The 15,485-nt window shown below is 44.0% G+C and overlaps 1 protein-coding gene across 1 annotated transcript in view; it reads right to left on the bottom strand.

The window, feature by feature from the left end:
• LOC126095594 (arrestin domain-containing protein 17-like) overlaps window positions 1-15,485 on the bottom strand; it is a 197,935-nt gene that overhangs the window by 95,348 nt on the left and 87,102 nt on the right. Inside the window, exon 6 of the mRNA XM_049910367.1 lies at window positions 3,017-3,228. Coding sequence (XP_049766324.1) covers window positions 3,017-3,228 — 212 coding nt within the window. The remainder of the gene's footprint in view (window positions 1-3,016; window positions 3,229-15,485) is intronic.

Genomic DNA, 15,485 nt, shown 5'->3' on the forward strand with positions numbered 1-15,485 from the left:
TATGTTACCCCTGGGACAGGCTCTTCAGTGTGGGAGAAAACTGACAGCTCCAGCTGTTGAAATTTTTACATAATAGCTCACTTAACAACTGCTCATCTAATTAACTGAAAATAACTCTACTATATAAACACTAGCTCGATAAAGTTATCTGTCTATTTGAAAGAGAAAACTGGACAGGAAATGCTGTGGGAGTATAGTCTGTTTGTAAACTGAAAAGCGAGCAGCATTCGTGGTGATGTAAGCCGCCTTTCCTGGGACAGTATGTTACCCCTGGGACAGGCTCTTCAGTGTGGGAGAAAACTGACAGCTCCAGCTGTTGAAATTTTTACATAATAGCTCACTTAACAACTGCTCATCTAATTAACTGAAAATAACTCTACTATATAAACACTAGCTCGATAAAGTTATCTGTCTATTTGAAAGAGAAAACTGGACAGGAAATGCTGTGGGAGTATAGTCTGTTTGTAAACTGAAAAGCGAGCAGCATTCGTGGTGATGTAAGCCGCCTTTCCTGGGAGAATGCTGCAGCTGCAGTACAGGATAACTAAGAATCAATTTCCCCTCTAGCAATGTAGAGCAGTGTGCAGAGATTTACGTAGATTTCGTCCATATAGGTTTCCTGCCTTCGTATTATTAGCAGCTCATATCTTCACTCCATGTATTGTTAACACGTGCCTCCCCCTCCCCATCGGGCAAGTCTGCACACAGCATCGCCAGTGATTCATAAGGCGAGCTGCGGAGAGTCTATAAAATTTGTGAAACATACTGTAGTTGCTTTTATGACTCAATGGGGTAGACAGAATGGGGGATTACCCTATTTAATGTAGTTTATTATACTGGGAAACAATTACGTCAGAAGCCGCAGGTTTAAAGAAAAACACGAAAAGTGATCATTAAGTTGCACAGGTCAGACCAATATTCAAGAAAGGTAGTATGAGTAATCCACTAAATTACAGGCCCATATCGTTAACGTCAATGTGCAGCAGGATTTTGGAACATATATTGTGGTCAAACATTATGAATTACTTCGAAGAAAATTGTCTACTGACACACAGTCAACATGGGTTTAGAAAACATCGTTCCTGTGAAACACGACTAGCTCTTTATTCACATGAAGCGTTGAGTGCTGTTGACAAGGGATTTCAATGGATCCCGTATTTCTGAATTTCCGAAAGACTTTTGACACTGTACCACACAAGCGGCTTGTAGTAAAATTGCGTGCTTATGGAATATCGTCTCAGTTATGTGACTGGATTTGTGATTTCCTGTGAGAGAGGTCACAGTTCGTAGTAATTGACGGAAAGTCATCGAGTAAAACAAAAGTGATTTCTGGCGTTCCCCAAAGCAGTGTTATAGGCCATTTGCTGTTCCTTGTCTATATAAACGATTTGGGAGACAATCTGAGCAGCCGTCTTCGGTTGTTTGCAGATGACGCTGTCGTTTATCGATTAATAAAATCATCAGAAGATCAAAACAAATTGCAAATCGATTTAGAAAAGATATCTGAATGGTGCGAAAATTGGCAGTTGATCCTAAATGACGAAAAGTGTGAGGTCATCTACATGAGTGCTTAAATGAATTTGTTAAACTTCGGTTACACGATAAATCAGTCTAATCTAAAAGCCGTAAATTCAACTAAATACCTAGGTATTTCAGTTACGAACAACTTAAACTGGAAGGAACACATAGAAAATGTTGTGGGGAAGGCTAACCAAAGACTGCGTTTTATTGGAAGGACACTTAGAAAATGTAACAGATCTACTAAGGAGACTGCCTACACTACCCTTGTCTGTCCTCTTTTAGAATACTGCTGTGCAGTGTGGGATCCTTACCAGGTAGGACGGACAGAGTACATCGAAAAAGTTCAAAGAAGGGCAGCACGTTTTGTATTATCGCGAAATACGGGAGAGAGTGTCACAGAAATGATACAGGATTTGGGTTGGACATCATTAAAAGAAAGGCGTTTTTCGTTGCGACGGAATCTTCTCACGAAATTCCAATCACCAGCTTTCTCCTCCGGATGCGAAAATATTTTGTTGAGACCGATCTACATAGGGAGAAGCCCACCTGGTTGTCCGTGCGGTCTAACGCACGGCTTTCCGGGCGGGAAGGAGCACCTGGTCCCCGGCACGGATACGCCAGGCGGATTTGTGTCGAGGTCCGGTGAACGGGCCAATCTGTGGATGGTTTTTAGCCAGTTTTCCATCTGCATCGGCATCTGCATCTGCATCGGCTGGTTCCCCTTATTCCGCTTCAGCTACACTATGTCGGCGATTGCTGCGCAAACAAGTTCTTCACGTACCCGTACACCACCATTACTCTACCACGCAAACGTAGGGGTAACACTCGTCGGATGTGAGACGTTCCCTGGGGGGTCCACCGGGGGCCGAACCGCACAATAACCCTGGGTTCGGTTTGGGGCGACGGAGGGGTGAAGTAGACTGCGGTAGTCGTCGTGGGGTTGCGGACCACTGCGGATGCGGCGGGGACGGAGCCTCTCCGTCGTTTCTAGGTCCCCGGTTAACATAAAAAAGAATACAATACATAGGGAGAAAAAAATCACCACGATAAAATAAGGGAAATCAGAGCTCGTTCGGAAAGATATAGGTGTTCGTTCTTTCTGCGCGCTATACGAGATTGGAATAATAGAGAATTGTGAAGGTGGTTCGATGAACCCTCTGCCAGGCACTTAATGTGATTTGCGGAGTAACCATGTAGTTGTAGATGTAGTTAAACGCCCCTCCCCCCCCCATACCCCCACACTCAAATTCCATCCTATGCGGATTTTTAGTATGTTGTTCGTGACACTCCTCCGTACCAACGTACAAAAATTTGTGGCTACTCGATATTCTCCCCTGTTCGACATTTTCTGGTCGTCATTGACTGACCTAAAAGTAGAAATTACTGCAGAGATATCCGAGGATATCTCCATTTTTACGGATTTCTAATTACAGACCCTCAGTGAGTGGCCTGCAGCGGGTGTATATTTTAGCTGTTAACTGGGTGGCGTACTCACCTCTGCCTTGGGCTCGGCGTTGAGGTCGGCGATGCAGCTGACGCTGAAGGGCGCGCGGTGCGTGAGTCCGGGCGCGCCGGCGCGCTCCAGCGTCGCCTCGCACAGGTAGCGCACGAAGCCGAAGCGGCCGTGGAAGGAGGCGGGCAGCTTGGTGGGCAGCGCCACGCGGAACGGGAACTGGTGCGAGCCCGCCCACAGCCGCTCGCGCCGACCTGCGGGCATATGCGCGCTGACAGGCGCCGCCGCTAGCGCAGGTACAGAGCACTGCGGGCTAGTGTGGCACGCAGGCGTCAACTTGTAGCATGTAGTGAACAATGGGAAACTAAACGGCTCGCTATTAAAATTCCAACAGCACGAATAATAGCAGATAACGGAACTTTACTTATTGTGCGTACACAGTAGAGCAAGATGAATGTATAATTCCAGTTGTGGCTGATTTTGGAGGTGTACAAGGTGCGAAATTTAGTACACGTAGTTGCCACTTTTGGCAGCAATAATACTGTACCAGATGTTTTAAGCTGGTGTCCGATCTGAATATTGTGCCGGTCAGAGCAAAAGTGGAGCGCATGTGTATCGAATTAAGTCAGGATGCGCTCTTGCAATATCTTGTTGAAAGATAACGTCACAGAAAAGTCAAAGACAGGGCTCATCCATCAGCCTTAAACTGTCAAATATATAATGGCTGCTGTCATAATTACCAGGGATGCGATCCAGAGGTGATTGTTGTGATGATCCGCTTATAGTGCGACCGTCCCGATTCTTCGTTTGTGGATTAACCGCGCGAATTAACGACTCGATTTTTTATGAATATAAATCTCTGGTGAGGGAACAACAGCTAGACAGAAAAGTGGAGGAGGGGATGTGCTAAGCAATGTCAATAACTATTACAGAAAAACTATTTTAACGGAATGAGACGGCGTTTCTTGTGCGCTCGGTGGACTGAGGAACCAACCACTACCAGCAGGCAGCTGAAGGCGCAGCTCTAACGAGGCGTGCGACAAAGAATAGTCCGTTGGAGCAGGATACAGTTTGGCTACTGAAATATAGTATTCAGTGTCCAGTTTTCATGGAGCCCTCATCTGCATGTTAAGTTGTAAAGATACATGCACCAAGAATATTTTGAATTACACTAAAGCTATTGGACTGATTGTTGCTCTTATCTGATTCTCAATACTAGCCAGAGAATTTAAACAGCGCATCGCTGTAAGGATTGTGAGGTGACAGCCTAATCGGCCTCCCCATGACATTCAATTTTGCCGTGATTTTAATCACATTCTTGTCAATGTGATTTTGTTTTCATGTTAGCTTCAATTTTTTTTCGTTCAAGAAGTGAGACACAATGAGGTTCGTGGTAACGTTTCTTCAGCGCTTTCTTTTCGTAACTGTATCTTATACTTAAGAGACCATTAATTTTTTTATACACAGGAGTAGTTCTCTGGGTCAGTTGTTTGGTTCCCTCGGGTCCGGTGTGCGGATCGGATTGGAAAGCCAAGGACGCTGCTATGCTTGATTATATTTCTTTCTGCTATAGTTCTATTTCGGCGTGATTGCCACCTTCAGGTTGAATATAGGTGACTCACCTGTCAATACTGCTGTCACGTAACGTCATTGTGGAATAAACTTTCATAAATCGACAACTACAAAAATAACAGCCCAACAAAAAAATGTAACATAAAAGGAACAAACAAATACAATAGTGTGGCAGCAAATGAGATATCGATGTTATTTGGATGTGAAGACGAGCTGATATAACCTAAAGATGGCAACCACACCGAAATAAGCCTATAATAACACACAGCAGTATCTTTGGTCTCATAACACAATATAATGATGTCCTTATATGACCCAGATGAGTACAAATTGGAAAGTGATTCTATGTCTGACAGAATGTCAGCCGAACGCCACCGCCTAGGTATGCATCTGGGTCATGTACAGTCGTTTTCAGGTGCTGCGTGGGCGGCAGCCAAAGGGCTTTGGAGACCATTTGTGATCTTTTCCCGAACGGAATCTCCCGCACTGGCAGATCAGAGCTTCTCAGAGACGCAAGAGCGAACAATATTGAGGGACAGAGATAGGTCAGGAACTGTAGCTTCAGTCGCGGAGGCCGAACGCATAGGCGCCAGCTGATGCTTGTTTTGGGGGTCTGGTCTGTCACCGATGAATGCAAGCGGCAGAGCTTTCAGGACCCGATAGCATCTTAGCCGGACTCGGGCAATCAGATGAGCAACGGAAAATAACTTGCTTAGTGTTTGCCTAAATTTGGGCGTGCCTTTTGCCTTAGGTGGGAGCGAATCCGATTGACGCGCTGATGGGAACTTATATTTTACTGCAATTTTTTCTGAAGTTGGGTCTCGCGTGTGCCCAGTAATTAGTCGAGGGCGAAGCGAAGAGATGGTGCACCTAGGGCGGGTGGAGACTAGGAGTCTTGAGGTAAAAGGGAATCCGACTTAGGCACTCTTAGAGTGAGGGCATTTGAGTATTTGACCCTTCTGGACGCCCACCCGGGATAGATAAGGACGTCAAGATTTTCGGCGCCTCGGTACTGCAGAGTGGGACGGAGGAGGGAGACGTGGGGCGACTGGCCGCTGCACCATGGGCAACTCACGCACCTCAGACGACCGCAGCGTACTCTACGCGGGAGCAGCACCAGCACACGGACGGTAAGACGTGTCGGCTGCGCGATGTCTCAAAATTGTAGTTGAAATTAGGCATGGTTAGGTCGTGGGGTGTTATTCACCAGCTCTCACTTCCTTCCTATTGCAGTTGTTCACTAAGCTCACCTCTCACTAAGGGTTAGACGTGGGGCATAGGATAGATCTAAACTCGCCGTCAGATTGCACAACCACGCTTTTTAAAAGTATGCGCTGACAGAGTTCCATTGCTGTCAAACAGATGTAATCAGTCAGCATTCGCCGGTTATAAGCACCTCAGAAATGATCTCGCCAACCGCATTTTGTAATAATTAACTGATACTGCCAGAAGAATTTGACAGAGCACTGAGTAGTACAGGACGTGCCGTCAGGATTACTGATAGCCTTGGGAGAGCCATCTACGAAAAAAGTTTTCCATCTGGTGTGCAAGATGCATTAGATAGGCGACGTACCCTCAGACTTTAAAAGGATATAGTAACTCCAATCCCAAAGAAAGCATGTGCTGTCAGGTGTGAATATTACCGAACTATCAGCTTAATAAGTTGTGGTTGCAAAATACTAACTCGAATTCCTTACAGATGAATGTAAAAACCGGTAGAAACCAACCTTGGGGAACATCAGTTTGGGTTCTGGAGAAATGTGGAAACACGCGAGGCAATACTGATCCAACCAATTCTCTTGGAAGATAATGTTACGGAAAGGCAAACAACGTATATAGGATTTATAGACAAAGAGGAAGATTGTGACAATGTTAACGGAAATACAGTCTTTGAAATTCTAAAGGTAGCAGGCGTAAAACAGGAAGAAAAAGGCTATTTACAACATTACATAAACCAGATGTCAGTTATAAGAGTCGAGGGGCATGAAAGCGAATCAGTGGCTGAGATGGGAGTGAGACAGTGTTGTAGCGCATCCCCGATGTCATTCAATCTATTCATTGAGATAGCAGTAAAGGAAATAAAAGCAAAAAAATTGGAGTAGGAACTAAAGCTCAGGGAGAAGCCGATGACATTGTCATTTTGTCAGAGACGCATAGGACTTGGAAGAGCAGTTTAGCGGAATGGACGTTGTCTTGGAAGGAGGATATAAGATGAACAACACAAAAAGAAAATAAGGATAATGGAATTTAGTCGAATTAAATCAAGTGATGCTAAGGGAATTACACTAGGAAACGAGATACATAAATACTAGATTAGTTTTGCTCTTTGGTTAGCAAAGTAACTGTTGATGGGCGAAGTAGAGAGGATAAAAACTGTAGACTGGCAAGGGCAAAGGAAAGCGTTTCTTATGTAGAGAAATTTGTTAAGATTGAATATAGATTTAAATGTTAGAAAATCTTTCCTGAAACTGTTCGTATGGAGTTTAGACAAGAAGACAAGAGAAGCTTTTGAAATGTTGTGCTGCAGAAATATGCTGAAGGTTAGATATGTAAATCACATAACTAATGAAGAAGTACTGAATAGAACTGAAGACAAAAGACATTTATGGCTCAACCTGTCTAGAAGAAGGGATAGATTGATAGGATACATTTTGAGACATCAAGGAATCACCAATTTAGTGTCAGAGGGAAATGTGTGGGGTAAAAATCGTAGAGGGAGATCAAAAGATGAAGACAGTAAGCAGATGGAGAAGTATGTATGTTGCAGTAGTTATTTGGAGATGAAGAGGGTTGCGCAGGATAGAGTAGCATGGAAAGCGGCATCAAATCAGTCTTGGAGCTGAAGACCACAGCAATTGTACCAGTGTTTAAGTGTAATTTAATTTTCGATATCCACGTCAATACTGCATTCGTAATTGTACTGATTTTCTTTGATCCCTTATCAGGGAATCTTGTTGTTGTTGTTGTTGTTGTTGTGGTCTTCAGTCCAGAGACTGGTTTGATGCAGCTCTCCATGCTACTCTATCCTGTACAAGCTTCTTCATCTCACAGTACCTACTGCAACCTACATCCTTCTGAATCTGTTTAGTGTATTCATCTCTTGGTCTTCCTCTACGATTTTTACCCTCCACGCTGCCCTCCAATACTAAATTGGTGATCCATTGATGCCTCAGAATATGCCCTACCAACTGATCCCTTCTTCGAGTCATGTTGTGCCACCAATTTCTCTTCTTCCCAGTTCTGTTCAATACCTCCTCATCAGTTATGTGATCTACCCATCTAATCTTCAGCATTCTTCTGTAACACCACATTTCGAAATCTTCTATTCTCTTCTTGTCTAAACTACTTATCGTCCACGATTCACTTCCATGCATGGCAACATTCCATACAAATACTTTCAGAAACGACTTCCTGACACTTAAACCTATACTCGATGTTAACAAATTTCTCTTCTTCAGAAACGCTTTGCTTGCCATTGCCAGTCTACATTTCATATCCTCTCTATTTCTACCATCGTGAGTTATTTTGCTCCCCAAATACCAAAAGTCCTTTACTACTTTAAGGGTCTCATTTCCTAATCTAATTCCCGCAGCATCACCCGATTTAATTCGACTACATTCCATTATCCTCGTTTTGCTTTTGTTGATGTTCATCTTATATCCTCCTTTCAAGACACTGTCCATTCCGTTCAGCTGCTCTTCCAGGTCCTTTGCTGTCTCTGACAGAATTACAATGTCGTCGGCGAACCTCAAAGTTTTTATTTCTTCTCCCTGGATTTTAATACCTACTCCAAATTTTTCTTTTGTTTCCTTTACTGCTTGCTCAATATACAGATTGAATAACATCGGGGATAGGCTACAACCATGTCTCGCTCCCTTCCCGACCACTGCTTCCCTTTCATGCCCCCGACTCTTATAACTGCCATCTCGTTTCTGTACAAATTATAAATAGCCTTTCGCTCCCTGCATTTTACCCCAGCCACCTTTAGAATTTGAAAGAGAGTATTCCAGTCAACATTGTCAAAAGCTTTCTCTAAGTCTACACATGCTAGAAACGTAGGCTTGTCTTTCCTTAATCTCTTCTCTAAGATAAGACGTAGAGTCAGTATTGCCTCATGTGTTCCAACATTTCTACGGAATCCAAACTGATCTTCCCCGAGGTCGGCTTCTACTAGTTTTTCCATTCGTCTGTAAAGGATAAGTGTTAGTATTTTGCAGCCATGGCTTATTAAACTGATAGTTCGGTCATTTTCACATCTGTTAGCACCTCCTTTCTTTGGGATAGAAATTATTATATTCTTCTTGAAGTCTGAGGGTATATTGCCTGTCTCATACATCTTGCTCACCAGATGGTAGAGTTTTGTCAGGACTGGCTCTCCCAAGGCTATCAGTAGTTCTAATGGAATGTTGTCTACTCCCAGGGACTTGTTTCGACTTAGGTCTTTCAGTGCTCTGTCAAACTCTTCACGCAGTACAATATCCCCCATTTCATCTTCGTCTACCCCCTCTTTCATTTCGATAGTGTTGTCCACACGAACATCGCCCTTGTATAGACCCTCTATATACTCCTTCCACGTTTCTGCTTTCCCTTCTTTGCTTAGAACTGGGTTTCCATCTGAGCTCTTGATATTCATGCAAATGGTTCTTTTTCCTCCAAAGGTCTCTTTAATTTTTCTGTAGGCAGTATCTATCTTACCCCTAGTGAGATAAGCCTCTACATTTTTACATTTGTCCTCTAACCAATCCTGCTTAGCCATTTTGCACTTACTGTCGATCTCATTTTTGAGACGTTTGTATTCCTTTTTGCCCGCTTCATTTACTGCATTTTTGTATTTTATCCTTTCATCAATTAAATTCAATATTTCTTCTGTTACCCAAGGATTTCTATTAGACCTCGTCTTTTTACCTACTTGATTCTCCGCTGCTTTCACTATTCCATCTCTCAAAGCTACCCATTCGTCTTCTACTGTATTTCTTTCCCCCATTCTTGTCAATCGTTCCCTAATGCTCTCCCTGAAACTCTCTACAACCTCTGGTTCTTTCAAATTATCCAGGTCCCATCTCCTTAAATTCCCACCTTTTTGCAGTTTCTTCAGTTTTAATCTACAGTTCATAACCAATAGATTGTCGTCAGAGTCCACATCTGCCCCTGTAAATGTTTTACAATTTAAAACCTGGTTCCTAAATCTCTGTCTTACCATTATATAATCTATCTGAAACCTACTAGTATCTCCAGGTTTCTTCCATGTTTACAACCTTCTTTCATGATTCTGGAACCAAGTGTTAGCTATGATTAAGTTATGCTCTGTGCAAAATTCTACCAGGCGGCTTCTTCTTTCATTCCTTAACCCCATTCCATATTCACCTACTACGTTTCCTTCTCTTCCTTTTCGTACTATCGAATTCCAGTCACCCATGACTACTAAATTTTCGTCTCCCTTCACTGTCTGAATAATTTATTTTATCTCATTATACATTTCATCAATCTCTTCGTCATCTGCGGAGCTAGTTGGCATATAAACTTATACTACTGTGGTAGGCATGGGTTACGTATCTATCTTGGCCACAATAATGCGTTCACTATGCTGTTTGTGGTAGCTTACCCGCACTCCTACTTTTTTTATTTGTTATTAAACCTACTCCTGCATTACCCCTATTTGATTTTGTATTTATAACCCTGTATTCACCTGACTAGAAGTGTTCATCCTGCCACCGAACTTCACGAATTTCCACTATATCTAACTTTAACCTATCCATTTCCTTTTTTAAATTTTCTAATCTACCTGCCCATTTAAGGGATCTGACATTCCACGCTCCGACCCGTAGAACGCCAGTTTTATTCCTGCTGATAACAACGTACTCCTGAGTCGTCCCCGCCCGGAGATCCGAATGGGGGACTATTTTACCTCCGGAATATTTTACCCAAGAGAACGCCATCATCATTTAACCATACAGTAAAGCTACACGCCCTCGGGAAAAATTGCGTGTGTAGTTTCCCCTTGCTTTCAGCCGTTCGCAGTATCAGCACAGCAAGGCTGTTTTGGTTAGTGTTACAAGGCCAGATCAGTCAATCATCCAGACGGTTGCCCCCACAACTACTGAAAAGGCTGCTGCCCCTCTTCACGAACCACACGTTTGTTTGGCTTCTCAACAGATACCCCTCCGTTGTGGTTGCACCTACAGTACGGCTATCTGTATCGCTGAGGCACGCAAGCCTCCCCACCAATGGCAAGGTCCATGGTTCATGGGGGAGACTCTTATGTTAACAAATGTGTCAGCTTAACATGACCTTGAATGATTTTGTATTTGGAGAAACCTTTCAACAGCTTAAGAAGAGATTGCATGTTCTTTTTGTGACAACGCAACGAGCTACTTGGACATTGGTAATACGTATATGTAACTGTGTTCACGGCAACCGCCAGTCCCACTAGTTCCAGGGGGAAGGGGGAGGGGCGGAAATTTTCAAACTGACGGTCGCCACCTTGCTAGACTTATGATAACATACGAGTATAATGATGATAAATTTAACTGTTGATGCTTCGTGACTGTTGTGGGATCTTCGAGATATTCTGATGGGCGAATACGAATTACGTGTCTACTTGCTTCCAAGACGGGGAAGGACAACTTTGATAGGTTAGTGAACCTTTTATGAAAGTGACATTCCGTTTACAGTTTGATTGTAAGTTTCTCTGAGAGATTGGTGATTTTTGCTAATGATATAAGTAGGTGCTGTTTCTCCTTGGAAATTCTGAGCAGTCCGAGACATTTAAAGTATTCAGGGCTTAGCAGTAATTACCAAATCGTGACTAAAATGTGGATTTTAGCCAGACCCTTTTATTGTGTGGTATCGACCCTGAGACGATGATCTCAATTAAGCTTCCAGTCCACGGGCTAGTTGGTATATCAGATGTCGGAAACCTAGTATAGCCAGAGGCCCCAGGTATAGAACCGCAACATCGTGTTACATACTCAGTGAAGCCCCATACCAACACATCAAGTCTGGTGATGACGAATGCGACCCAGTAACGTTCATTTTCCTCGGAGCCTCCTGAAGCGCGTCCTGATGCAACTCGCAGAAGCATGACTTGTCAGGAGAGAATACGTGATGCGAGCCTCTGATGTTGACGTGCCTCTCTCTGATACAGCGTTAAGTGAAGCTGCAGCAGCGGTCGCCATGCTGAGTGTTCGTGGTGCTCCACATATCGTCGCACCTTCCGCATGGAGATTTATTACTCTGCAAACAAGCCCCCATTTCCAGTCTAAGGATACATGATGCGGGTGTACGATCATGCACGTCTGAGGAAACAATATGTCTGTTCTCTTGGCCGCTAATCGCGTGGCACCATTGACACCTTGTGTGGCTTTTCGTCTGACTCTTCTGAACTCGTCGTTCCACCTTCGCTTGACAGTCGTCAGTTTCTGACCAACCAGATGAGCGATGTCGCTTAGGGAAATAGCGGAAAGGTCGGGGAAGAAGGCCAATGTTCACTCTGTCTGCTTGCCGGGGGGTCTCATCCTAGATGTGGAGGAGGCCCTGCTGGCGGCAATAGAGAGCACTGGGTGCACCAGACTGCAAATTGTTGCTCATGTCGGCACCAATGACTCCTGCCGTCTGGGTTCAGAGGTCATCCTCAGTTCGTACAGGCGGTTGGCGGAGTTGGTGAAGGCGGAAAGCCTCGCTCGCGGGGTGGAATCTGAGCTAACTGTTTGTAATATCGTTCCCAGAACCGATCGCGGTCCTCTGGTTTGGAGCTGAGTGGAAGGCTTAAACCAGCGGCTCAGACCATTCTGCGGAGATCTGGGGTGCAAATTTCTCGACCTCCGCTAGCGGGTGGAGAAATGTAGGGTCTCGCTGAATAGGTCATGCGTGCACTACACGCAGGAAGCGGCTACAAGGGTAGCGGAGTACGTGTGGAGTGCACATGTGGGTTTTTTAGGTTAGAGAATTCCCTCCCTAGGCCCGACAAGACGCCTCCTGAGACGCGGCAAGGTAGGAGTAGGCAAAATGCAACAGGGAATAACAATATTAATCTGCTAATATTAAACTGCAGGAGCGTCTATAGAAAGGTCCCAGAGCTGCTCTCATTAATAAACGGTCACAATGCCCACATAGTACTAGGGACAGAAAGTTGGCTGAAACCAGATGTAAACAGTAATGAAATTCTAAACTCAGATTGGAATGTATACCGCAGAGACAGGCTGGATAGTGAAGGGGGAGGCGTGTTTATAGCGATAAGAAGTGCAATAGTATCGAAGGAAATTGACGGAGATCCGAAATGTGAAATAATTTGGGTGAAGGTCACGGTTAAAGCAGGCTCAGACATGGTAATTGGATGTCTCTATAGGCCCCCTGGCTCAGCAGCTGTTGTGCCTGAGCACCTGAAGGATAATTTGGAAAATATTTCGAGTAGATTTCCCCACCATGTTATAGTTCTGGGTGGAGATTTTAATTTGCCGGATATAGACTGGGAGACTCAAACTTTCATAACGGGTGGCAGGGACAAAGAATCCAGTGAAATTTTTTAAAGTGATTTATCTGAAAACTACCTTGAGCAGTTAAACAGAGAACCGACTCGTGGCGATAACATATTAGACCTTCTGGTGACAAACAGACCCGAACTATTTGAAACAGTTAACGCAGAACAGGGAAACATCGATCATAAAGCGGTTACTGCATCGATGATTTCAGCCGTAAATAGAAGTATTAAAAAAGGTAGGAAGTTTTTCTGTTTAGCAAAAGTGACAAAAAGCAGATTTCAGAGTACCTGATGGCTCAACACAAAAGTTTTGTCTCAAGTACAGATGGTGTTGAGGATCAGTGGACAAAGTTCAAAACCATCGTACAAGATGTGTTAGATGAGTATGTGGCAAGCAAGATCGTAAGAGATGGAAAAGAGCCACGTGGTACAACAACCGAGTTAGAAAACTGCTGCGGAAGCAAAGGGAACTTCACAGCAAACATAAACATAGCCAAAGCCTTGCAGACAAACAAAAATTAAGCGAAGCGAAATATAGTGTGAGGAGGGCTATGCGAGAAGCGTTCAATGAATTCGAAAGTAAAGTTCTATGTACTGACTTGGCAGAAAATCCTAAGAAATTTTGGTCTTACGTCAAAGCGGTAGGTGGATCAAAACAAAATGTACAGACACTCTGTGACCAAAATGGTACTGAAACAGAGGATGACAGACTAAAGGCCGAAATACTAAATGTCTTTTTCCAAAGCTGTTTCACAGAGGAAGACTGCACTGTAGTTCCTTCTCTAGATTGTCGCACAGATGACAGAATGGTAGATATCGAAATAGACGACAGAGGGATAGAGAAACAATTAAAATCGCTCAAAAGAGGAAAGGCTGCTGGACCTGATGGGTTACCAGTTCGATTTTACACAGAGTACGCAAAGGAGCTTGCCCCCCTTCTAGCAGCGGTGTACCGTAGGTCTCTAGAAGACCGTAGCGTTCCAAAGGATTGGAAAAGGGCACAGGTCATCTCCGTTTTCAAGAAGGGACGTCGAACAGATGTGCAGAACTGTAGACCTATATCTCTAACGTCTATCAGTTGTAGAGTTCTGGAACACGTATTATGTTCGAATATAATGACTTTTCTGGAGACTAGAAATCTACTCTGTAGGAATCAGCATGGGTTTCGAAAAAGACGATCGTGTGAAACCCAGCTCGCGCTATTCGTCCACGAGACTCAGAGGGCCATAGACACGGGTTCCCAGGTACATGCAGTGTTTCTTGACTTCCGCAAGGCGTTCGATACAGTTCCCCGCAGTCGTTTAATGAACAAAGTAAGAGCATATGGACTATCAGACCAATTGTGTGATTGGATTGAAGAGTTCCTAGATATCAGAACGCAGCATGTCATTCTCAATGGAGAGAAGTCTTCCGAAGTAAGAGTGATTTCAGGTGTGCCGCAGGGGAGTGTCGTAGGGCCGTTGCTATACACAATATACGTAAATGACCTTGTGGATGACATCGGAAGTTCACTTAGGCTTTTTTCGGATGATGCTGTGGTACATCGAGAGGCTGTAAAAATGGAAAATTGTACTGAAATGCAGGAGGATCTGCAGCGAATTGACGCATGGTGCAGGGAATGGCAATTGAATCTCAATGTAGACAAGTGTAGTGTGCTGCGAATACACAGAAAGAAAGATCTCTTATCATTTAGCTGCAATATAGCAGGTCAGCAACTGGAAGCAGTTAATTCCATAAATTATCTTTGAGTACGCATTATGAGTGATTTAAAATGGAATGATCATATAAAGTTGATCGTCGGTAAAGCAGATACCAGCCTGAGATTCATTGGAAGAATCCTAAGGAAATGCAATCCGAAAACAAAGGAAGTAGGTTACAGTACGCTTGTTCGCCCACTGCTTGAATACTGCTCAGCAGTGTGGGATCCGTACCAGATAGGGTTGACAGAAGAGATAGAGAAGATCCAACGGAGAGCAGCGCGCTTCGTTACAGGATCATTTAGTTATCGCGAAAGCGTTACGGAGATGATAGATAAACTCCAGTGGAAGACTCTGCAGGAGAGACGCTCAGTAGCTCGGAACGGGCTTTTGTTGAAGTTTCGAGAACATACCTTCACCGAAGAGTCAAGCAGTATATTGCTCCGTCCTACGTATATCTCGCGAAGAGACCATGAGGATAAAATCAGAGAGATTAGAGCCCACACAGAGGCATACCGACAATCCTTCTTTCCACGAACAATACGAGACTGGAATAGAAGGGAGAACGGATAGAGGTACTCAAGGTACCCTCTGCCACACACCGTCAGGTGGTTTGCGGAGTATGGATGTAGATGTAGAACGAGAAACTACAGCCTCGATAGGGCCCTTCTTGCAAACAAACGATATTCAAACGCCATTTCTGAATGAGAAACTTGCTAGGTAATCTTACCTTATGTACAAAGAATAGATGCTGTTCTCCTAACTT

This window comes from Schistocerca cancellata, chromosome 8 (genome assembly GCF_023864275.1).
Source record: "Schistocerca cancellata isolate TAMUIC-IGC-003103 chromosome 8, iqSchCanc2.1, whole genome shotgun sequence".
NCBI lineage: Eukaryota > Metazoa > Arthropoda > Insecta > Orthoptera > Acrididae > Schistocerca > Schistocerca cancellata.